Below are 25,967 nucleotides of genomic sequence, written 5' to 3' on the forward strand. Positions count from 1 at the left end.
CCTATATATTCTCCTAATTTCCCTTGAATAAAGTTGAGCTCTCACTGAAGCTGTTCCTAGAAGTCATTCTATCATACTCACTGGCCATCCAATCCCTGCTCCCTGCTTCCACTCCCTTTGTTTTTGTGGGCCTGTGGCCAACAACTCCAAAGAAGGGAGGCCCACAGTTTGGCTTGGATGGCTTAAGTCTTGGAAGTATGATTGGAAAATTGGAGTGAAACACATTCGGGGAAGGGGTATGTGTATAGACCACTCCAAATGGGCAAAGGATGTGAAGATAGTTTTGTGCCAAATACATGTTCACTGAAGGGTGACATCAGAGGAACAGGAATTTAATAATCAAGTGGATTGGATGACCTACTCTGTGGACAGTCAGTTTCTTTCCTTGGTCATTCTTGTCATTGCCCAAGTGGCCATGATGTCGGAGAGGTTAGGTATTGGCTCCATAAATTTGACTTTCATTTACAAAGGCTAGCTTGCTGTGGCACTTGCTGGGTGCCAAATCTGCCAGCAGCATTGATTAACAACAAGTCTTTGATATGGTCTCCTTCCTGGGGATGCCAGCCAGTGATCTGGTGGCAGGCTGACAGCGGTGGACCAGTTGTCTGATGGCAAAAGAAGCATTTTTTTAAGTTGAAATAGATACTTATGCTTATTTATTTTCTTTTTTTCCTACGTGTAGTTTTTCCACCAAGTCTACTATTCATGGACTTACAGAATGTCTCATCCACCATCCCGATGACATTGCTTCTAACCGAGGAACTCACCTCACAGCCAAAGTGTGACAATGGACTCAAGCTCGTGGGTTCTATGGGTTTTATCATGTTTCCCGAGGCAGCCGGCTTGGTAGAGTGGAATAGACTTTCTAAAATACTAATGTTTTTTTTTTTTCTTTGTTTTGAGAATTTCATATGATATGTTTTGATCATATTCTTTCCCCTCCCTAGCTCCTTTCGTACCTCTTGATCTTGGAATAAAATTGAAATACTGAATATAAGCCCACACATCTACAGGCACCTCGTTTTTGACCAAGAAGCCAGAAGTACACCGGATATAAGACAGCATCTTCAACAAATGGCACTGATCAAATTACATGGATGTGTACCAGAGAATGAAACTAGATCTATATTTATCACCCTGCACAAAACTCAACTTCAAATGGAACAAAGACCTAAACACATAAGACCCAATAGCCTGAATCTTCTAGAAGAGACAGTAGGGAATGAGGTTGACATCATTGGTAAAGAAAAAAAGACTTTCTGAATAGGATGCCAATAACACAGGCATTAAAGCTAACAATTAATAAACGAGGCCTCATGAAACTGAAAAGCTCTGTATATCAAAGAACACCATCATCTGAGTGAAGAAACAGCATAAAGAATGGTGTTTTTATTTGTTTGTTTTTTTGGAAATTATACTTGGCAGAGAGTTAGTATCTAGAATAAAAAGAACTGACGAAACCGGAATGGACTTTTAAAGTCGCAGCTACCTGACAACCAGGTGAACTGGAGGGCCAGGTAGGGTTCTTCAGGGACTGTTTATGTTTTGAATCCGCGTCCAGAGTGTGGTACTGTTTCTTCTATAGCCAGCATTCACAGGTCCAGGGATCAAGGCGTGGAAATGGGAATGCTCATCATTATCCTTAGGGAGTCATCAGTCACAGTTTGTTTCTTGTTTCCAGGAGCATATGCTCTGCTGTCTTAGAACCTTTGGCACGTTTCCTCCAGGCAGCACAGGAGACATTACATCCCAGTGAACTGAAAGCTAAGACTTCTCCCTAGCTACTTTGGATTCTTGATGCCCTTGAGTCAATCGGCTAAGAAAGGAGTATAAATATTAGGAGGAGTGACAAACCCAGACTGAAAAAGGATGATTGGACTCCTTTTCCACAATGGAGGTAAGGAAGACTATGTCTGTGGTGCTGGAGATCCTATAGGGGGTCGTTTGGCACTATCATGTCCGGTGATTAAGGTCAGTAAGAAACTACAGCCCAGTCAGATAAGATGATAAATGGCCCAGAACTTTAATAGTGAAGGTATAGCTCACTCCTCCAGGTTAAATACAACACAACACAACCAGCTGAGGTGTTTGCTAAGGATGGAGGGACTACAGAATGGATAGTAGATGAAACTAGTTATAAACCCCGGCCAAGACCACAGAAGACTTAGAGAAACAATTGTAATTTCCATGAGTGTTTCTCTCCAATCTTAAAGGGCATGTTTGTGCATCTATAAACATATATCAAGCTTTCTTTCCTCTGTTTCTTTTCTGTTTAGATTTTGTCACATTGTATTCATTCATGTGGTATGTGTGTGTGTGTGTGTGTGCCCATGTGTGTGATGTTGGATCCACTGGAGCTGGGGCTACAGGTGGTTGTGAGCCAAAGGGGGTGGCTGCTGAGGACTGGACTCTTGTCCTCTTCAAGATCAGCAAGTGTTCTTATCCACTGAACCATACCTCCAGCTCCTTATTTCTCTACCACTGAGATAATATCAATGGTTAAGCATTGCAAACGTGTGTTATCATACCCAGGGTGTGGGACACTAAGAGATTAAATGTTCCCTAAGCGACTTTGCCACCTACTATAGAGGAAAAGAAAAAATTGTGCTTATGGTTTTATGTGGGGCATTTATATCATGCACAGCAGAATGATGATTTTGTTATTGTTTTCATTTGGAAATTAAGCATAACAGAGAGATGTGACTGGGTATCAAGTTGACAAGGGGTGGGTTTCTGACAGTTAATCTTGGCTTTCAGTTTGACTGAATATGCAGTCAACTTTTTTATTTTTTTAAGGCAAGAAGCTAGGCAAGTAAGGAAAGTGGGGGGACTTTCTCAACCAGATTATTTGAAGTGGGAATTGTTGCCAGACCTTCCAGTGGCAACCCAGCTATAAGGAAGAAGAAGGAGGCTGGAGAGGTGTTTCAGTGGTGAAGAGCTGTCTTCCAGAGGACCCAAGTTCCATCCCCAGCACCCACATTGAGGCTTACAACCATCTATAATTCCAGTTTGGGGAAGGGGTATCTGACCCCCTCTGGTTTTTGTGGGCACCAGGCACATGCACATCCTTTAGTGCATTTTAATTCCAGATTGTGATTATATTCTTTTTTCCTTGTTTGTTTAACTTTGTAAAATCCAGCCCAATGGGCAGTCCATGGATGAGTTATTGTTATGATTCACAGGTATATCTCTCTCAGATAATGACATAGTAGCAAGGGCCCGTGACAATTACTAATCATTGATATACTTACCGTAATGGACACAAGTAATCATTTAATAGAGGACATTAGGTCTATTGGACCAAGAGAGCAGTTTGTGGCAACCACTTTGGACTTGTTGGCAAAGTATATGTGCATCAAAGGGATGGGAAAGAAACTGACTGAAATTCAAGGATTTTTCACCTCAGTGAAATTTTTAGGAGTCCAGTGGTGTCCAGCAGGCAGAGATATTTCTTATAAGGTGAATGATAAGTTGCTGCCCTTAGCCCCTGCCACCACCTAGAAAGAAGTGTGCTGCCTATTTGGATTTGAAGACACACTGTTCCTCAGTTGGGTGTGTTACTTCAGCCCATGTGCCAACTATCTCAAAAGGCTGCCGGTCCTCAGTAGGTCCTAGAAAAAGAGAAGGTCTTTCCACAGGTCCAGGCTGCTGTGCAGGCTGTGAGGGCCAATTGTGCTGTATGACCCTCTAGACCTGATGGTACTTGAGGAGTCAGTGGCAGATAGAGATGCTGTTCGGAGTCCCAACAGGTGAATTGCAATGGAGGCCCCCTTGCCATCTGCAGACAGCTGTTCTCCACTTGAGAAGCAGCTCTTGACCTGCTATTGTGCCTTCATTAGTGGAAACTGAGCATTTGACAATGAGCTACAAAATTACATGTGACATGAACTGTAAACCATAAGCTGGGTGTTACCTGAGCCACCAAACTGTATCCTTGAGCATTCACAGCAGCAATACATTATATATATGACCGGATCTAAGCAGGTCCACGGAGCACAATTAAGTCTCATGAAGAAGTTGAACAAAGCCTATGTGCTATACTGTTAATGCCTCCTGTCCCCAAGTGTGCCCCTTAGGCCTTATTGGATATACTGATTGAGAAAAAGAAGACTACAGGCTGGTTTACAGATGGGTCCGAATGCTATGCAAAGTCCACCCAGAAGTGGGCACCTGTAGCTTTGCTGTCCCATTCTAAAGAAGACATGAAGGACACCAGTGAGGGTGAATCTTTACAGTGGGGCATGACTGAGTGGAGTGCACTTAGTCATGATTATGTATTTTTTTCTTGCCATAAAATGACCAGATATGATAATATATACTGACTCATGGACTGTAGCTAATGAGTTGGCTGGTTAGTCAGAGGCTTGGGAGTCTGGTTGGAAGATTGGTGGGAAGGAGTATGTGGGCAGACTGCTCCAAATATGAAGATGCTTGTGTCTCGTATAGTTTCCTACCAAATCTTACACCAGCGGAGGATTTTAGTGACCAAGTGTATCGGTTGACTGTTCTGTGAGTACCAGTTCACTTCTTACTCTTGCTATCCTCATCACTGGCTCAAGGGGCACATGAACATATTTGTCATTCTGGCACAGGTGGAAGATACACACATGGATTTCTATTCACCAAGGCTAACCTGGTACACCTCCTGCTCAGTGTGAAGTCTGACAACAATAGAAATGAACACTGTGTCCCTAATGTAATGTAATGACTGAGATAATAACAGTAATTAAATGTTCTTAAATTTATATTTTCATAATCAAGCCAAGGCATACTAAAAAACTGCATTCCACAGGGACGTTATCATTTATTCTGAGGGAATGATGCATTTTTCAGTGGCACATGAGATAACTATACAATGACCGTGCCATTGCCCTCACCTGGATTTTTTTCTTCAAGATTTATTTATTTTTATTTTTTATGTGAATTGGTGTTTTCCCTGCATGTATGTCTGTGTGAGGGTGTCAGATCTTGGAGTTACAGACAGTTGTGAGCTGCCATGTGGATGCTGGGAATTGAGCCTGGATCCTTGGGAAGAGCAGTCAGTGCTCTTAACCACTGGGCTTTCTCTCCAGGGCCTCACCTGGATTTCAGATGTCTACTTCTTAGATGCCGCGCCCTCCCTCCCCCTCCCATTCTTCCTCCCCTACCCCCACCCGCCCCCACCCACCGCCCGCCCACCCCCTCTCTCTCTCCACCCCCCACCCTGCCCACCCTCCCTCTCCCCGCCCACTCCCTCTTCCCCGCACCCCCACCCCGTCCTCCCACCCACCGCCAGCCGACCCTCCCTCTCTCTTTGCCCGCCCACCAACCTCCCACCCACTCTCCCTCTCCACCCCCCACAACGCCCACGCCCCCACCCCTAGAGGGGAGGATTGCCTAAATAGGAGGAAGTCTGAAGGGGAATTGTGCTGTTGCTGCTTGCCTGCCTTTGCCTCTTGCCTGTAAGAGAGCTCAGCCTGTGAGGCTGTGGTCAGTCTCCGCAGACTTCAGCCTCCAGCTTCCCCTGGATGGACCAGTCCAGGAATCTTCCAGGCACCACATTTGGAGCTACTGAGGCATCTGGCTTTATAATCTGAGTAGCTCCCAGGTTCCAGCCATTGTCGGACTGTGACGACCCCACCCAGCACCTTGTAAGTCCTTTTCCAAAGCCCTCGTTTATGTAGACACGTTCTGTAGGCTCTGCTCCTTAGAGAACCCTACCTAAAGCAGTGTGTTCATCTCTCTTTTTCCCCAGCACATCCGGGGCTTCCTCAGCTGTCATCTTCCCTCTCTTTCCTTTCACTATAGCTCAGTGGGGTCTGCTCTAGGAAAAAGATAAGGAGCATTACTATATGACCCTTGATTTGAGGGACTAAATTTCAGTCCAGGTCCTGGGGGCCCTGGGAAGCCTGCAAATGCATTCCAGTTCCTCCCTGCCCTTTATTTCTTGTCTGTCATATTGCCTCTTCTTCCATAATCATTTACAACAAGGATCCAAACTCTACCTTTCATTGCTTATTTCGTTAGTCCTCTCTCAATCTTTTCAGTTCCTTGTTTGTTTGTGTTTTCTGTTTGTTTTTGAGACAGGATCTCTCTGTGTAGCCTTGGCTGTCCTGGACTTGCTTTGTAGACCAGGCTGGCCTTGAACTCACAGTGATCCACCTGCCTCTGCCTCCCAAGTGCTGGGATTAAAGGCATGCACCACCACTGCCCGGCTCAATTCTTTCTTTTCTAAGCCCCCCCCCCCGGCTCAGTTCTTATTCTTTTTTTTTTTTTTACATTTATAGTTATATTTATTATAAAATGTTAATAACCTACCCACTATAAATGCCCCCAAAGTAATAGTTATTTTTAAGTTGCTCTAAGTTCTTAGTTTTCTTTGAAAGATTAATGCCATATACAGATCAAGAACTGTCATTGGATCGACAAAAATTACAGTGATATTTGTATATCAGCACCAAAAATTTAGAATATGCACAAATTTGATGTAGTTTATGACACAATGACCATGAGTTACATCCTAAAATAATAACAATGAAGATATAAGGTTAATACGTCCAGTCACACCTTAAAAGAAAGTCATAATGCCATATCTACACCAACTTAAATATTGAGATTTTTTTTCCCTCGACTGATTCCATTTGCCAAAATTGAATCAGTTCTTATTCTTAATGGAAGCAGCTGACTTCTTAAAGAAGTTTAGTTTTATCTTTTCTGAGAGGATCTGACCCTGAAAATTCTCCTTTGCCCTGCATGAGAGAATGACAGAATGGCAAACCTGCCAGCCTTAGCCCTGAGTTCGTTTTTCAGCTGAGAATAACAGAAGATGGAGAGACCAGGGGGAAGAAAATCTGTTTCCCAGGACGCATGGGAGAACGGCATCCAGAACACCGCCCTGGAACTCGTGGTACTTCACTATTGTGGGCTGTTGCGTGGCTTTGTGGCTGCTTTCTCAATCTCTTGATCCCCTGACAGAGCTGCATGTCCAAACTCACGTGTTGCTTGTGTTGATAGGAAGAAGGAAATCCTGAGAGAAGCCAAAACATGCAAGAAGTGACACAGGGACACAGCCTGAAGGATGGCTTGGGGTATTCCTTTTACCAGAAGTAAGGGTGTTCTGGAGTCCAGGAACCAGATGTGGTGGTGGTGGGGACAGGGTGTTGGGGGAGGGTAGGAGGGGGTGGGGTGTGGGAAAGGGAAGCGAATGTATACAGACCAAAGCTACTCATTCTCAGACTGCTTAACTCACAGACAAGACCAGGACCGCTGCACGGTACTCCGTGCACATGGCAGCATCTTGGCGCAAGCCCAAGACATTTGTGAGTCCATCAGTCCCTATCTGGATGACATTAAAAAATAATAGTGACAGCAGCTGTGTAATTATCTATGACTTGCACAATCAACTCTACATTTTTGTAACCACATTTCACACTTTGGTTAGCAGTTTAACAGTCAATAATGTAAATTCTAGAGTCGGGCTGCCTGCTTGGAATTGTATCTGGTTTGTTTTGCTTTGTTTTGTTCTTGTTTGGGTTTGGCTCTTTTTTCTTTTCTTTCTTCTTTTTGATTTTTGATAACATGTTCCTATGTAGTCACAGCTGGCCTCATACTCACTTTATAAATAAACTAGGATGGCCTTGGACTTATATTGAAGACATCAACTGGGGAAACTGAGGGAGGGGCATAGAGCCCACAGCTTACTGGTGACCCTGCAGACTTTCTCTGAGGGCAGCTTTCCAGGCCCGAACCGATCGTTACTGACAATGGCTTCCACTGATAGTGGTGGACTAAAGGGCCAGAATTAAACTGCTGGTGGCAGGCCAGTGCTGACAGCTTCCTGGCATGGACTTACAGCTACTTTGTAAGTGGGGGCTAGGGCTGATAGCTCCTAGCCGGGGGGGGGGGGTCCACTGATGGTGGCAAACGTTTAAAAGAGAAAGGCAAAGGAGGAAAAAAAGAACCACACACACACATACACACTTACATTTAATGATGAAGTAGGACAGATTCCACTAGGTAGGTTCCAATAAGCTTCTTCTTTCAGGCTTCTCTTACTTTATACATTCAACGTACATACATACATACATATATTGGGTGGATGGAAATGGGTTCCAACAACCTTACATCACACACACACACACACACACACACACACACACACACACATCTTTGTGGATGGAACAAACTCCAAAGAGTGAGTTTCAACCCACCCAGCTATTGAACATATGCATACCCTTTCATGATCAAATGTTTTATGTATTATGGGTGAGAAACAAATATGAAAAACAAGTTACTTCCAAGAACCCTTATATATTTGTAACTAAGCAGCTTGTTATATATTAACAGAGTATAAACAGGCCACGCAATTTCTCAGCCAGCTTTTCTTCATTGGCAGGCTGCAATTTGCGCTTACAAGGAAAGAATCAATTATCTTAAATTGTAATCTTCTAAAAATCTAAAGTCTTATATCAAAAAAACAATTATCCATTGCTGCTTTAAATCCTAAAAGTGCTCATCTACTCATTAATGATTTCTATTAAGTCATATCAGGAAGCTGAGGGCAAAAATAAGTCACTAGGAAGTCCAGCTTCAGTGAGAGTCACGTCAGCTAGTGCTAACGGAGGCATTGTCTTTGCTCACCTGCCTCCAAAAGTCCTCAGCTTTACTATTAAGAGTGTACTTTTTCTTAACTTCAAATTGTTCCCTAAGATTTTCTGCATCTTAGACCAATAGGAAAAATATCTTTACCTAACCTTGCTAAGCAATCTATTTTTCCCTGATATTTTCAATGTCAGAGCCACTAGCAAAACATCTTACCTAACCTTGCTAAACAATTTATTTTTCCAAATTCTTTCTAAGGGGAGTGTTCATGGTTAGCAATCTACATCTGCAGGTTCTTTTCAAGGACGGTGGTTGAATCATTAATCTGCTCCAGCAGCAATGCCTGAAAGAGATCAAGCCTTGTTATTGTGAGTGCCAGTGAGACTGCCTAGTGAGCGGCTGGAGGCCCCTTAGAGTCCTCACACAGGTCATATATTAGGAGGATTATGAGGACCATAAAGGTAACAAGCAGAGCTATGCTCCACAACAGCACGAAGTCCTCAGGAGGTTCTGCCTCCCCGAGACACGCCCATCGTGAGTATGTTAACCAGTGGGATGCATTCCATGAGTTCTAGAGCTGTTTTGCTGTTCCTCCTGCACGGCCCCCAACAGACTCACAGCTATTCTCTTGCCTCAAGCTCTTGAGGGCTGGGATTACATTCAAGCTGTTAATGCATAAGTAGAATTTCTTGAGGGTATAGCGGTACACGTCTGTCAACCCAGCGCTTTGGGGGCTGAGGCAGGAGGGTGAGTTCTGGTCTTAATGAGTGTGAGAATAGTCTGGCCACTACAGTAAGATGCTCGTTCAAAAAAAAAAAAAGTTTCCTTTTCTCCTTGAGCATAGTTTAGACATGGATGTTATAGTTATTTTTGCTTAACCTACCAACTAAGACTAGCAACTGACACTCTTTCTGTGAAGGACAAAGTAGTGAACAGTAGGCAGTTTACTCAGCCCTACCATTTTAGTGAGAAAGAAGGCACAGATCACAATAAACAAATGGGCATCGGCATGTTCTAATAAAACTTAACTTAGCAGTGTGTGTATGGACTTAGCCTACTCATTACACTACAGTACACTACACCACAAGTCTTAAGTGTAGAAGATTGCAATAGAAACCACCACCAGGCTTATTAGAGGAACCCTGTTAGTATTTGCGAAGTTCTTTGAGCCCAAATATATGGAAAGCACTATACAAAGCAATCTTGCATAGCTCTTGCTGGCCATCTTCTCTCAGGTCTGTCAACCTAGAGCCTTTTGAGTTTGGTGCTGTTTTCTCTCTTATCTGGCAATGTGTGCACAACTACTAACGGGACTAACTTGACGTGGTTTTAGCATGCTGTGAGAGAATAGCTTCTAAGAAGGCCAGGCTGAGTATGGAAGCCGAGCAACGCCAGTCCTCAGGAAAGATACAAAAAGTAAATCCCTGGCATGATCACCGTCCACTTCTGTGGTAGGAAGTCAGCAAGGACGTAGCTACTCTAGGCTGAGCGGGGCCACTCTGACCTGATGCGCATGTGCATGCTTTGAGCTAGCCTGGGCGGCCTTGCAGGAACACAGCTGAGCCATTTTTCTTTATTAACTAAGAACAAAGTCTGCCTTGGGCCATCCAAGTTCTAAGAATTCCACAAGCAGGATGAACGAATTCTCATGTTTTAATTTTGGCTTCTCATCAGGAGGATTCTTCAGCCTCTCACCAAGGCGAGAAGTTTCTTTGAAAGACACGCTCCTTTATTCAGGAAGATCTTGCTTGGTCTCTTGTGTTTAGGTGAGATCATGAGAGTTCATGCAAGGGGAAAGCACAGCGCTTTAGAACTGCTAACTTGTGTCAAGATTGTTGTTGGATGAAAAAGCAGTACGACTCATAAATTAATCTAAAGGCTAATTGAGGTACAGATTGTAATTGCCTGTAGGTGGCCTATTTAATGTATTGCTGCATCCCCAGAAGGTAAGCAGAACCTAAAGATATGCTAGTTTGAAGCTGTACCATTTGACAATTTAAATTTTTAAGTTTTCTTTTTCTTTCTTTTTTTTAAAGTTCATCTCTTTTTTTTAGTGTTTATATTTGACTCAGGGCACAAGCCTGTCCTCTGTATGAGAAACACTTGTTATATTATCATTTATTTACTGCTTTATAATTAAAATCAATGCCACACCTTATTTCTGAAACACAGAAAACCTTGTTTATAGTATGCTGTCAGTGACATGTGGAGCTTTGATTTGATGCAGCTGGGATGGTGAAATTAAAAAAAAAAAAAGATTCTCTGAGGGGAGTCTGGGAGTCCCAAGAAAAACACCATGTGGCTTTCCCTCCTAGTGTCAGCCTCCTTTACATGGCTTTACTCAAAAGTTTAGTCATTTGACATGTCAACATAGCTGGGGTTAAAAAAAAATGTTCAAGGAGAGATGCCTGATTTCCGAAGAGTCTAACAGTGGATGTTGACAGACTCTAAGGGAGAGAGCGAGGCCAGCAGCTCAGATAGAAGGCAGTGACACTTCCTTGGGAGTGAGGAGATATAATTCATGCTCCGCGGAAGCTCAGCCTTGCTGACCCGGACTCTACCATCCCATTGTAGCTTATGCTGCCTACTTCCTGGCAGCTTGCATCTTGGACTTCCAGAGGGCTCTGGCATTATTTGTCATCACTTGCCTTGTAACCTTCATTCTGGCCGGCCACTTTCTGAGAAAAAAATTTGCTGAAAACCTAACAGGATGTCTGAAGCCCTTGAAAAATGCCCGCCTGAGACTTTGGGTAAAGTGGTAAGTGTGTCAACGAACTTTGGTTGCTGTTCACAAAATACGTAAGAGCAAGGCGGAGGAGAAGCTGTTCTGGCTGCCAGTTTCAGAGGCTTAGCCTGTGGTCGCTTAGCCCCACCGATGCTGCCTGGTGACAGGGCAGAATATCATGGTGGGGGGGCTGGAGAGATGGCTCAGAGGTTAAGAGCACTGACTGCTCTTCCAGAGGTCCTGAGTTCAATTCCCAGCAACCACATGGTGGCTCACAACCATCTATAATGTAACCTGAGGCCCTCTTCTGGCCTGCAGATGTACATGTAGACCACCGTATAAATAATCAATAAATAAATCTTAAAAAAAAAAAAAAAAAAAAGAATATCATGGTGGGAAGTGAACTGGTGAAGCAAAACTGCTCACATCATGGACGCCAGGAGGCAACAGCATCAGTCAGGCAAGGGACCTGGGACAAGGTGTCACCTACAAGGGCATGCCCTGGGTGCCTGGCTTCCTGACACTGGGCCTCACCTCCTATAGCTTCCACCACCTTCTAACAGTCCCTTTAATTGAGAATGCATCAATGGATTAACACTGATGAGATCAAAGCTCTCTCCTTGCCTCTTCACGCCCCCACCACCCCGCTTCCTCTTTCTCTTCTTTTCCTTTTCTTTTCAAGAGACAATGTCTCTTATCCAGGCTGGTCTCAAAGCTCTCTATGTAGCCAAGGATGACTTTGAACTTCTGATCCTCCGGCCTCCACCTCTTAAGTAGTAGGATTATAGGCACACACGGTTTCTGGAGTGCTGGGTATTGAACTCAAGGCCTGTGCATCCTAGGCAAGCCTTCTACCAACTGAGCATCATAGTTCATCTCGTTCTTTCTCTTTTGACAGTTCCTGAGTGGGCTCCAGGCTCTTACCTATGCAAAGGCAAAATGTAGAGAGCACATAGCAAGTGGCCTGTGAGCCACACTTCAGTTTCTTTTTTTTAAAAAAAGTTTTTTTTTGAGACAGGGTTTCTCTGGGTAGCCTTGGCTGTCCTGGACTCACTTTGCAGACCAGGCTGGCCTTGAACTCACAAGAGATCCACCTCCCTGCCTCTCAAGTGCTGGGATTAAAGGCATGCGCCACCATGCTCTGCACGCTCTAGTTTCTTATAGCCTTGGGTTAATCAATATTGCTGGTGCAGATGGGAGACTGTAGCAGGGAGGAGTTTCAATCTGAAATCCCAAGAGCCCATGACAGAAGTCAGAAAGCCCGGGCTTCTCTCCAACTGAGAGCTCAGAGCAGATGCTGGCACTTACATTATGCTATTACAGGTTGCGTCTCCCTTCCCTTTGCTTGCCTCTCTTTCCCTCTAGACCTCCAGAGCCCCTCTACCTGCTTCTGTCTTTTATAGCCCCTTTGAGGTGGGGTTCTTAACCTTCCTAATGATGTGACCCTTTAATGCAGTTCTTCATGTGGTGGTGACCCCCATACATAAAATGATTTTTGTTGCTACTCCATAACTGTACATTTGTTACTGTTATGAATTGCAATGTAAATGTCGAATATGCAGGACATGTGGTATGCAAACCCTCTACAGGGGTCATGACCCACAGGTTGAGAACCACTGTCTTAGCATCCAGGAGCAAACTTGCTCATTAGCACAACTGAACACTTCTTTAGTTTTATTTTATGTGTTCTGTCTGCATTTTATGTATGTGCGCCACATGCATGCCTGGTGACCACTGTGTTCAGAAGAGGGCATCAGATCCGTTGGGACTGGGGTTACAGGTGAGCCACCAGGTAGGTGCTGGGAGTTGCACCTGAGTCCTCTGCAAAAACAAGTGTTCTGAGCTGGACTGTGGTGGTGCATGCCTTTAATCCCAGCACTTGGGAGGCAGGGGCAGGTGGATCGCTGTGGGTTCGAGGCCAGCCTGGTCTACAAAGCGAGTCCAGGACAGCCAAGGCTACACAGAGAGACCGTGTCTTGAAAAAAACCAAAAGACAAAACAAAACAAAACAAAAAAGTGTTCTTAGTTGCTGAGCCAATTCTCCGATCCCAACCTTAAAATCGTGATCCTCCTGCCTCTACTTTCTAAGGCTTGCACAACATGACTGGCTCCTTATTTGTTTTGATAGGCTGGGGGTTGGGCCCAAGGTCATACACATTTTAGGCAGGTGCTCTGCCAAGCTGCGTCTCCAACCTCCAGCCCATGTATTGAAATATGTTTGGTACATGTGAAGACCATAAGCCCATGAATGGCTTACTTGATTGTAACCCATGGAGAGGTTAAACATTGAGTAGCAATCCACAGGGGACCAATGCATCCTTTTCTTGTGTTTTCAGTATTTTGATTAGTCATTGGACGTACCTTTATCACATTTTATTGATATGTCTACTATTTCTGTAAATTGAGTGGGGGGGGGGAGGGGAGCAGGGACAGAGAGCAGAAGCTCGGGAACTCCCAGATGATTCTCAAGGTCCATTTCTGTGTAATGAAGATTAAGCCGTGGAGTTACCTCACTGACCCTCCAACCACACTACTCGTCAGAGGGTTCTCTGTTGGTGACATGGCTCTGCTGTTCCTCCCTCAGGGTGTTCACAGCAGCTGCTGTGCTTGGCCTTATCCTGTGGCTGGTCCTCGACACAGCTCAAAGGCCAGAGCAGCTCATCTCCTTTGCAGGAATATGTATGTTCATCCTCATCCTCTTTGCCTGCTCCAAACACCACAGTGCGGTGAGTTTAGGGTGTTTGGGTTGGGCATAGCAACACATGGCAAGGATTTTCTTATAGAACCCAGGACCACCAGCCCAGTGATTGCACCACCCGCAATGGGCTAAGCCTTTCTCATCAATCGCTAATTAAGAAAATGCCATACAGTCTTGTGTAGGAGTTAGTTGTTGTTGTTTTAACTCTAGTTTAGTTTGATTTCTGAATGCCTCTACCTTCCTTCCAACCCCCCAACTCTAGGAGAGAAAGAAGGTCAGACGGAACAGAGGACATAGACCTCTTTAGATTTAGTTCTGGCTGGTTAGGGCCGTCGGGTTCTTTGGGAAAATACTAATCTCAGTCTTAGGATATCTAGCAGTACAGCAAGAGCAAATGCAGACACAGCAGGATGAACAAGCAGCCTTCTTCCTCCTCCATCTGTCTCCTCGAAGCCTTTAAAGTGCCCTCTCTGTCTGAGCTCTCTTCCCTCTCCCCGGGCTCTGGGATTTGTACTCTCCCAGAGTGCTCGGAATTCCAGTAACTCCACCTGGCAAAGACCATGACCCCCTCCTAGCCGCACATGGCAATTATCAGCTGTGGATAAACTAAAAGCAACATCATATCCCGCACTTGGGATTAAAACAAAAAACCTGTTTACATAGCATAACTGAGTTTTTAAAGAAACCAAAACTTCCACTACAGTCTTGTCTCCAGCCCAATCTTCTGGAGGCATTTCTCAACTGAGGTTCCTTCCTCTTAGATGACTTTACCTTATGACAAGTTGACTTAAAACTGGTAAGCACAGCCATGTTACCTCAGACTGTTAACGCCCTTACTTAGCTCCACTCCCAGTACATGGTTGAATCAGGCAGCGACTGAGCAAAGTTGGTAACTCATGCTTGAATATTTCCTTTTTGATCCCAGGTGTGCTGGAGGACAGTGTTTTGGGGCCTGGGCCTTCAGTTTGTCTTTGGGATTTTGGTCATCAGAACTGAACCTGGATTTAATGCATTTCAGTGGTTGGGAGATCAGATCCAGGTACAGTGGGGGGGATCCCAGAGAATGTAGATTTGAAGGAGGCAGGAGGCTTTGGGACTGCGTCTTAGTAATGGTGCTGGGGTATCTGGTTGGGTAAAGAGAGAAAACAACGGGGTTCAGGTGAAAATAGGAGCGAAGAGAAAGGATTTGCCGAGTCTGTCATTTCATGACCAACTTTTGGGACATGGCCTGCCCTCACAGGTGGTCACACCTGAGGCAGATCCCATCTTCCTCTGTGTCCTTCTTGTATTAACTCTCATCTCCCCCCCCCCACCCCCCCGTTTCAGATTTTCCTGGGTTATACTGTGGAAGGCTCCAGTTTTGTTTTTGGTGATACACTGGTCCAAAACGTTTTTGCTTTTCAGGTAATACGTATTTTGTGGGCAAGAATGATAATGCCAGCCAAGGGCAGGGGGCGAATCAGAGGATGAAGAGTATGCCCAAGAGACCAGGTGGCCCCTTGACCAGTTTGATCATAGAAGGGAGCCCACGCTTTCCCAGAGCTCCTTACCTTCATAAAACTGGTTTAAAGGCGGGTGCGGGGAGAGGCTCAGGAAATAGCCTGTGTTTAATACTGGTAGGCTGAGAGGTCTGCGGTACATTTGAGTTTATTCCTACACTCCATTGTATCAGATCCTCTGGGCATGCCTAGAGCTTAGTTTAGAGGCTGGCGAGAGCTTGCTTGCACAAACACAGTGTCATCTCTCACCCGCTGCCACTGTTCTCATTGCAGTCTCTGCCAATCATCATTTTCTTTGGATGTGTGATGTCTATTCTCTACTACCTGGGCCTTGTGCAGTGGGTGGTTCAGAAGGTAAGTCATTCTGGTTTCCGGGAGAGGACCTTCAGCTTGGATCTGTCAGGGAATGAATGCGTTGATACTTTGGGGGGCATGTTCATACATGGCACGAGGTGAGTCAGAGCCAATGGGAAAAGGCCATCCCTTTGAAGCATCCTGAGGCCAAATGACTACCCAGGCCTGAGGTAGGCTGTGAGCAGAACATGGTAAAAAGCTGGGCTGGACTTCACTTTCACGTTGTGTCTATTTTGCTTGTTCTAGAAGACCCAAGACTATATGTTTGCAACTTGTTGTGCCCCTCTGAGCCACACTCTGTCTCCATGTCTCAATTTCCTTACCAGTCCGCAGAGTAGGGGGAGGGGTATTGCTGGACACTATCCAAGATTCCTGTTAATGCTGATGATTTAGGGATTTGGACTTTTTTAGATTGCCTGGTTTCTGCAAATCACCATGGGTACCACTGCTGCAGAGACCCTGGCTGTGGCAGGAAACATCTTTGTGGGGATGGTAAGTACCCTGGGGCCTTCTGTTTTTCTTTTCCCTCAAGAACTGAGAACTTGGCAGAAAACAAATTTAGAAAGAGGATTTTTTTCCCTTTCTCCCTCCCCACCTACTTCTTTACTTCCTTCCCCCCCCCCCAGACAAGATCTCATGTAACCCAGGTTGACCTCATACTCACTATGTAGTTGAGGATGTCCTTGAGTTCCTGACCTTCCTGCCTCTACCTCCCAAGTGCCAGTAGCATAAGCATGTGTCTCAATACGGCTTGAAAGGCACATTTTGTTTTTGTTTTTTCTTTTTCTTATGAAAAGCAGTCGGTCCTTTATGAAAGACACTTCAGAGGGTCCCAGGGAACTTGGTTCATGGTTTTACCCTTTATGCCTCATACACAGCCCGGACACACTGTCTAAAAGGTTGTCTTTGTCGCTAATCTAGCTTCTTACACAGGAATACAGGTGGATATCCTCATCTGAAACCTTAACTCCTTCAGGAGCCACGAAGGAGAGGAGAGCTCCTTGGCTTCTTGCTGTGACTCCCTGTGAGGTCTCTGAGGAGGCAATGGCTTTCTTGCTCAGCACCAAGAGGGTCTTTTCCATTCGGCATCTTTCTCAGTGCATCCATCTGTGTGGCATAAGAGGGGTGTTCGCGTGGAATAGGTGTCCTTTCCTATTGCTGTGATAAAATACCCTGAAGAACGTGTATCAAGAGAGAGAGGATTTATTTTGACTCACAGTTGGAGAGTACAGCCGTCATGTTAGGAAAATCTTGGTGACAGGAGCTTGAGGCAGCTGCTTCTGTTGCATCCAGTGAGGAAGCAGAGAGTGGTGACGCTTGTGCCCTAGCTTTCTCTCTAATGCAATCCAAGACCAAGCCTAAGGAATGGGGCTGCTTGTTTTTATTTATTTTCCTTTTTTTTTCTTTTCTTTCTTTCTTTTTTCTTTTTTTTTTCTTGAAACAGGGTTTCTTTGTGTAGTCTTGGCTGTCCTTGACTCGCTTTGTAGACCAGATCTCATTGAGATCTACCTGACTCTGCCTCCCTAGTGCTGGGATTACAGGTGTGTGCCATCACCTCTGCCTTTTTCTGCTTGTGTTTAGAGTGGTTCTCCCACCTTAGTTGACCTAACTAAAATAATCTCTCAAGGCTGACCTAATCAAGATAACCCCTCAAGGCATTCCTACAATCAGTTTTTTTTTAAAAGGAGATTCTATCAATTGTTGATAATCAATATTAACCATTACAGTGTGAAATATATGCTATTGACTAGTCAAATCATTAGGGACAGTAGTTTTTCAAAAGGACAAGAAGTTAACGTTGAAAGTCTTCCTCCCAAAGCCTTGGGCTGATTATTTGCTTTTGGTATGTTCTCAGAGTACTTCTGGATTCCTTTATCATGGCTCCCCATTTTTGCTAAAATTTTCTACAATCAGTTAAATTTCCCCAGCTGTAGTTTAATCTGCTAAGGGCAGGAACTTTGGATTAATGGTCTGAGTGGCCAGTACATCCTTTTGTTGTCACTTGTGAAAGGATAAATGACATCCTAGATTGAGGCTAGGTAATTTCCTACTTGGATCTTCTTAACTAATAAAAAAAAAATTACAGACATTTCATTAAAAGTGTATTAATTTGTTTAATGACTCTCTCTCTCTCTTTTTCTCTCTCTGCGTGCGTGCGTGTGTGTGTGTGTGTGTGTGTGTGTGTGTGGGTTTAAGTGCTATTGTGCCATGGCGCTCATATGGAGGTCAGAGGACAACTTGTGGGTGTTAGTTCTCATGTGGGTTTGAGATATTGAACTCAGGTTCTCAGGCCGAACTTGCTGACCTGACATTTTTTTTTTTTATTATTATTATTTCACAAAGCATTAGCTTAGATAAGTATTTTCAGTTCCCTTAATACATGGTTTGTAGACGTCTAGTGTGTGGTCAGCAAGTGCACTATACGCTATAATCCACTCGGTAAGTGCATGGGATTTAGACATGATAAACAAAGCGAACGAGCACCAAGTTGTCTATAGTATTTTGTAACACGGTAGGGAAACAAGTGCAAACAAGGCCAGCGAGGACACGGTTGGGCAGGTTTTCGTCCACTGGCTAGCATCATTTCGTCCCTGCATCTGCAGGGTCTAGGAAGGGTCTATCCCCTGCCTGGGATAAGCCCTTTGACACGGGGAGTAATACCTTCCTGGTATGTGACTATTTTTCTTTGTTTTTAGACAGAGGCACCTCTGCTCATCCGTCCCTACCTTGCAGACATGACCCTCTCTGAAATCCATGCTGTGATGACTGGAGGTTTCGCTACCATTGCAGGCACTGTCCTGGGAGCCTTCATATCCTTTGGGGTGAGGCACAGTCACCACAGTCACTCTTGGTGCACCCAGGTTGAGCCCCACAGTAGTGCGAATCCCCCATCTGGCTTTACAGATTGATGCATCATCCTTGATTTCTGCCTCAGTGATGGCTGCCCCTTGTGCACTTGCCTTGTCCAAACTGGTGTATCCAGAAGTAGAAGAACCTAAGTTCAAGAGCAAGGAAGGAGTGAAACTGCCTCGTGGGTGAGTCCGGGAGAACTTGGGAGATGGTAACGTTAGATGTGACTAATTAGTCCTAATTAGATTAGGTCTGCTACCTAGAGAAGCCCTGCCTGTGTGGGTGGGTAGAGACTTCCAGTTTCCCCGAAGGAAGAATGTCATCCCATGCCCCCCTTTGCTCTCCCTGCTTCCAGCTACCCATCTTCTTCTTCTTCTTCTTCTTTTTTTTTTTTTTTTTGGTTCTTTCTTTCTGGTGTTTTTTTTGACTTAACCTTCCCACCTGGCATTAGCTTCTAATACAAATACTCCGTGTCCTTGGCATCAGGCATTTGTGACAATAATAATGGCAATAGCAGAGTATTGAAATTATTAAGGAAGCCAGTGCAATGGTGCACACCTGTAATCCCAGCACTAGGAGAGGCAGAGGCAGACAGAGCTATGTGAGTTCAAGGCCAGCCTGGTCTACAAAATGAGTCAGGATAGCCAAGGCTACACAGAGAAACCCTGGCTTGAAAAAAAAAAAATCAAAAGAAAAAAAAATGAAAAAAAAGAAAGAAAGAAAGAAAGAAAGAAAGAAAAAAAAAAAAGACACCTCCTCCGGAATTCCATCGCCTCTCACAGTGGCTTTGTACACATTACTTCCACTTCAGGGCCAATGGAGCTTCTCCTCTCTGAGAGGCTGGCTCTGCTCTAGGTAGCCTGTTCTTTCTCTATGCCCAATAACCACAGGGAAGAGAGGAATATCCTGGAAGCTGCCAGCAATGGAGCCACAGATGCCATAGGCCTCGTCGCTAATGTTGCAGCCAACCTGATTGCCTTTCTGGCTGTGTTGGCCTTCATCAATGCTACGCTGTCCTGGCTTGGAGAAATGGTGGATATACACGGACTCACTTTCCAGGTAACATCTGATATGTGTTGGGCATGTTTTCCCGACCCACGGTAAGCTCAGAGAAAGCCAGAGTGGGAGAAGGAGGAGGAGGAGGAGGAGGAGGGGGAGGGGGAGGAGGAGGAGGAGGACGAGGAGGAGGACGAGGAGGGAGAGGAGGCTAGGTCGCCTTCCAGAGAGGCTCCTGGCACTTGACGTTTGTTGCCTGCTCTTGCTTTCCCTGGGGTGTCTCTCCTCCACTCAGGTCATCTGCTCCTATGTCCTAATGCCCATGGTTTTCATGATGGGTGTACAGTGGGCGGACTGTCCACTGGTGGCTGAGATAGTGGGCGTCAAATTCTTCATCAACGAATTTGTGGCCTATCAACAACTGTCTCAGTACAAGAACAAACGTCTCTCCGGAGTAGAAGAGTGGATCAATGGGGAGAAACAGTGGATTTCTGTAAGTGTCACTCTAGAAAATTACAAGGGGGAAAGGTTTGGGCCATGCAGATCCGAGGGAGGTACGATGTGCCACACAAACGTTGTGGCCCACAGCTATGTCCCAGAGTTCCAGCCTAAGCTCAAGACAGGCAGAACAGAATGTCTCAGTACAGAGCTGCTGCCCCAGGTCTCTGTGTTATTTCTTCCTGCGGTCTGACCCAGCTTTGATCTACAGGACAATTGTTGCTTCCTTACATTGGGACAGTCCAAGAACACACTTTCTTTTGCATGTCCTGACGTCCCTTTACTTGCATATTCAAATCACTGTGAATAGGTCTTTCTTGCCTCTCCCTTTGAATCTCTAGGTCATTTTCTCCTTATCTTTAATAAGAACAGTGATGGACAGGAAGTCCGGTGGTTTTGCCACAGCTGTTGTAACTCAGGGGCCAGTTATTTTCTAAGCAATTTTTATGTGTTCCTTAGAACACTGTAAGAAAGATTTGGAGTGCCCTGGAACTTCTACCACGGTTGTGAGACACACCAGGACTGAATTTCTCTACTTGTTTTTTTCCTCCTAGGTGAAAGCTGAAATTATTGCAACATTTTCACTCTGTGGATTTGCCAATCTTAGTTCCATAGGAATCACACTGGGAGGCTTGAGTGAGTTGTTAAAGCCCCGGGTCCTCAGTGTACCAGGCAGATCTTGGGCTTTGCTCACTGCCAGGCTAGATGGAGAAGCAGATATGAGGGGACCCCTTAGGTCATGTGTAACTCAGCTAATGCAGTCGGCCTAGGTCATGTGTAACTCAGCTAAAGCAGTCGGCCTGACTATGGGTTAAGCCAAAGCTTTATTTGCCTTTTCTCCTCTCTGCCAAGGCACAAAAAGTTTCATTTTTATTATAAGGGAAAAGTTATCAAAATTATATTTCTATCTTGCCATTAAACTGTAAAAAAATAATTTATGAAATTAAGTTAGTTAATAGTTTTTTTTTTAAATAAGAGCAATATTTATACATGAATTAAAACAACAATAACAACAAATGAACGCAGGAGACAAAAAAAAAAAAAGCAGACAAATGGAATGAGTGAGCATCATCTCTTGTTGAGTTAAATGCTGAGAGTCCTGGAGCACAGAGCACTTGGTGTTTGAATCAGAGCTGCTCACATTGCTGCCTGTGTGTGATGGGTGCAGGAGTGGTGGGAAAGGGTGTGGTCCTGGAGGGTGGGGATGCCCATCAGAATCTTGAGCACTTGGAAGAGCCAACTTAGAAATGGGTCATAGAAGATATTGAGTATGAAAAGAATGTGTTAAAATGTCATTTATAACAATCATATTCTGGGGTAGAATCATTAAATTTATGTCATTGAGATGATTAAACATTGTGAAGGTGCAACAATTTCCCTTTGGTTTACCTTTTCCATTCTGTTAAACACCCGTCCATATTGCTGTGCTTCTGTCACTTGCTGGCTGCAATTCTGGGCTGGGCTGGGATAGATGCTGCCCTCTCTGGTCCTTTGCCTCAAAACAGCCCATCTAATTCCAGTCTGGAGTTAAGAGTGTAGATGTCAACTGGCCAACACCAGGCATTTGTACCTGCTTGGAGCAGCTCAGAGCCTTGGTTGATCCAGATATATCTCGAGTGGGTTCCAGAACCACTGTGGGAGGGTCAGATATACAATCCCGGAGCCAGGGAAAGTCTGAGTTATATATCAAGACTAATGTGTGTACAGACCCCTTATGCACCTAGAAGTTTTAGGTGCCTGGTCATAAGGAGACTATTCGTCTGATGTGTTGTTTTCTGCATTCTTCTAATGGGGTCTCATGGGCTACCCCTCCTCGCTGTGTGGGGAAGACATCCAATTGCTTTCCTTTGTTGCCCACAGCATCGATTATACCCCAGCGGAAGAGCGACTTGTGCAAGCTAGTGGTCAGGGCCCTCTTCACCGGTGCCTGCGTCTCCTTTATCAGTGCCTGTATGGCAGGTAGGTGCTTCAGCGCTGTCTCTGGCAGAGATCACAGGGTCCCTCTCAGAATATTTATTTAACTAACTGTCCATCCCACAGACACCTAATCTACAGTGTTACCAACTCCTAGCCAAACAATAAAGAACTGTAGGGACCATGTGCCAAATCATCCTCCTTCAGGCGATGTCTGTCTCCATCATGCAGGGATCCTCTATGTTCCCAGGGGCGCTGAAACTGACTGCGTCTCATTCCTAAACACAAGCTTCACCAACAGAACCTATGAGACCTACGTGTGCTGCAGAGAGCTTTTCCAGAGGTACGTGACCACCAGAGTTCCTGCTCCTCTTCCTATGTCCTCTTCTGGATGTGGGCAGATGTGGGTCTTGAGTATAGGCTGTGCAGTGTATGAGACACAACATGGATGTTGGTGATGGCCGTCATCTGTACTCTTTTCTCTTAGTAGGTGATATCTTCAGTATTAGCCCTACTGTGTGTGACAGGTTCCATTTATTGGTGGTGTACAGGGGAAAGGAAAGAAGTGTAGTCTCTTCTTTAAGGAGTTACTGTATTTATTGTGACTGAAATGTGGTTTATAGGTGATGACTTTACAACGGCTCTGCCATTGTTTTATTTTTATTTATTTGTTTTTGTTTTTGTTTTTGGTTTTTTTTTTTTGAGATTGTGTTTCTCTGTGTAACAGCCTTGGCTGTCCTAGACTCACTTTGTAGATCAGGCTGGCTTCGAACTCACAGAGATCTGTCTGCCTGTGCCTCCTGAGTGCCGGAATTATTTATTTCTTTAACTCTAGAAAATTTCTAAGTAGTCCTGTGAGTTCCAAGGAAGATCAGTCTACACCATGATCTCCAGGACAGCCAGGAATACATAGGGAGACTCTGTCTCAAAAAAAAAAAAAAAAACTTAAATAAGTAAGTACATAAGTAAGTATATAGATAGATGATAGACAGACAGACAGATGGACAGACAAATGGAAGCCAATCATCATAGTTCACTCATTTAATCTGCAGAAGAAGCAGGCCGACTTCTGTAGGTTGGAGACCAGCCTGGTCTAGGTAGTGCTATCTAGAATGCTTATTAATAATTAATATTGATTCTTTTTGTTAGTAATGCAGCAGTTACTCTTTAACAAGTTCACAAAAACATTATGACAACAGTGGTATTATATAAGAACAGGGTTATATAGATCCTGACTCAACTGAATAGATGAATATCTAATGCAAATAAAATAAATAGATATAAACATGAACATAACTGATGTGGAATAAAACAAAGCTCACACAAGCCCAGACACAAGAAATAAATAAGTCAATATCTCAGAAACACAAACCTAGGGTGGGCAGTAGGCAGGCTGTGGACACACACACACACACACAGACACACAGAGAGAGACACAGAGAGAGATAGAGGAAGAAGGAGGAGGAGGAGGAGGAGAAGAAGAAGACGAAGAAGAAAAAGAAGAAAGAGGTTGAATCTAACACTCAGCTCATTAGACATGCCCTCAGTGTGCCGCCTCTGTCCTCCATGAACACTGAACCTACAATGGTCCTAAGTGGTTAGAACTCAAGAGTTTTTTTTTCCCCCAGATAGAAATGAAACAGACCAAGAAAAGACAGATTTAAAATTTTAAGATAACTTTGAGTAGAGATAGTATAAAGACGTCCTTGTTTACAATATTCTAGAATATGATAAAAACCTGGCATTGAGCCAGAAGAACTAGTTCCGGGACACATAAAGGAAGGGTGTGAGGATGAGAGTGTTTGATGGAGGTGCTGGCCGAGGCCTGCAGCTGAGTGGGGAGAGCTCTCGGAAGCAAGGCTGAAACATTACAGAGAGCCCTGGCACGAAAGCCTAGAGAAGTTAAAATTCAACCTGCAGGATTCAGGCCTCTGGCCTACATAGCTGTGATTTACAGGACGTTTGGAGAGCAGGGAGAACAGGGTTAGCAAGAGGTAGTGAGAGATACCTGTAAAAATGCACGGGCCTGGAGAGATGGCTCAGCGGTTAAGAGCACTGGCTGCTCATCCAGAGGTCCTGAGTTCAATTCCCAGCAACCACATGGTGGCTCACAGCCATCTATAATGAGATCTGGTGCCCTCTTCTGGTGTGCAGGCATACATGCAGACAGAACACTGTATGTGTAATATATAATAAACAAATAAATCTTAGTGCACTGGACCAAGGGGGAATCAATAGGATTGTCCCTCGATTTGATAGCCACAGGCCTCAAAATGAGGAGGAGAAAGAACTGTCCTTTCTATCTTGGGCCAGTGAGGAACAGGAAATAGGAGTAAAGAAGAAAGGAGTGGCCTCCCCCAGTTCTGGATATGTTAATTTGGAGGTGCTTGTGTGAACACCATATTAACCCACTACCGTCTGGGGCTCAGAAGAGAAATCAGAGCTGGAGCCTGCTTAGGAGGAGATGTGTATGTCAGAGATGTAGGTATGTAGTTACTCAGATGTTAGCTGCAAAACAGGCCAAGAAATTAAGAAAAAGTAAATGAATCATCATAAATTTTGGGTATCGTTAAAGAGGAATTTATAAGCTGGATAGATCTTGAGTCTGGTATAGTTCTAATGTGCATTCCCTCAGTGGATTATCTAAAGCCATATTGTAGGAGTTATTAGCAGCTAGAAACTGGAAGGAATGTTTTCGGGGGTGGAAGAGATGGCTCAGCACATTGAGTGGCTTCCAACCACCTGCAGCTCCAGCTCCAAAAGGTCCCATCTTAAGTCCTCTGTAGCATCTGCACTCATGTTCGTACCTACAGCTGCACATGGACGTATTACTTGAAAAAAATTAAGATATATATATATATATTACATATATATATGTGTGTGTATGTGCGTGTGCGTGTGTGTGTGTGTAATAATCAAAGAAAAAGATATTACTTGAGAGTGGAGGGGACTATAGGAGGGGTTTGAGGAAGGGTAGATGGGAGGAAAAGGAAGGAGGAAAGTGATGTCATCCTGTTTCAGTTTGAATAAAATGAAAATCAAAAAAGTTGAAAAAAAAAAAAAGAAGTATATTTGTGTAATTAATTTATACCAATGAAGTGTAAGCAGTTTTTCTTTCTCAAGAGGAAAGTGGCCCTAGGCTATATCACCTTTTTGTTGTTGTTAAATTCAATTCTAGATCTTTTATAAGGCACACATTTTTTTTTTTTTTCTCAACTGTCTGGAAATGATATTTCTGACGGGGCTGAGGTTAGGAGCTGGGCACAGGGCAGACAATGGACAGGCTTTCTGTATTAGCATCAACAAAACTGTGAGTGGCAAAATGCATTTAATTGGATTTCACATCATTGGCTGTGGTCAACAGATCCACTCACAGGTTTGGGGTTTTGTTCTCAGCCACTTGGTAAAACTTGTTGATGTCTTTTGTGCTGCCTTGCTTGTGTCTGACCCATGCATGTCTCTCTGGCTCTATCATTTCAGCATTTCTCTGAACGACACCAACCTGTCTTCCTTCTCAGGCCCCTGGGCAGACAAGGAGTTCAGCACCTGGAGTCTTGCTAACTGCTGTGACCTCTATAACAACACTGTGTGTGCATGAGGCTGGTGGGGCCATTTTGCCAAACACATTTTCCATTCTACAAGAACCACACTAAAATCCACAAAGCAAAAGCTCCGGCCTCGCTGTAGCCCTGTGTTAAAAACCAGCACTCACCTTTCTACTGGTGTGCCACATGCCAGACAGGAAATTCCTCATAGGCCTTCCTGAACCAAGTTATTGTGGGGATGTACCTAAGGGGGACATATCTGTGTGGAAAGAACTAAGCTCCAGGTTTAATCCCTGGCCAGACCCAGA

At 44.4% G+C, this 25,967-nt stretch overlaps 1 protein-coding gene across 1 annotated transcript; it reads left to right on the plus strand.

Annotated features, from left to right (window-relative positions):
• Positions 1-1,891: 1,891 nt before the first annotated feature.
• Positions 1,892-25,783, plus strand: Slc28a2 (solute carrier family 28 member 2). Its single transcript, XM_051144908.1, has 17 exons — positions 1,892-1,897; positions 6,994-7,085; positions 10,255-10,346; positions 11,155-11,338; positions 13,890-14,031; positions 14,929-15,042; positions 15,330-15,407; positions 15,776-15,856; positions 16,268-16,348; positions 18,553-18,678; positions 18,761-18,891; positions 19,597-19,765; positions 19,998-20,195; positions 20,755-20,836; positions 22,061-22,159; positions 22,346-22,457; positions 25,595-25,783. Exons 1-17 carry the CDS (start codon positions 1,892-1,894, stop codon positions 25,710-25,712), a joined length of 1,905 nt encoding a protein of 634 aa, XP_051000865.1. The 3' UTR covers positions 25,713-25,783.
• Positions 25,784-25,967: the final 184 nt, after the last annotated feature.

The sequence above is a fragment of the Acomys russatus genome, chromosome 4 (genome assembly GCF_903995435.1).
Source record: "Acomys russatus chromosome 4, mAcoRus1.1, whole genome shotgun sequence".
NCBI classification, from domain to species: Eukaryota; Metazoa; Chordata; class Mammalia; order Rodentia; family Muridae; genus Acomys; species Acomys russatus.

Coding starts and splice junctions, on each gene's coding strand:
- Slc28a2 (XM_051144908.1), top strand. Junction 15,408..15,775: donor AAAACGTTTTTGCTTTTCAG/GTAATACGTATT, acceptor TTCTCATTGCAG/TCTCTGCCAATCATCATTTT. Junction 22,458..25,594: donor TGCAGAGAGCTTTTCCAGAG/GTACGTGACCAC, acceptor CTATCATTTCAG/CATTTCTCTGAACGACACCA.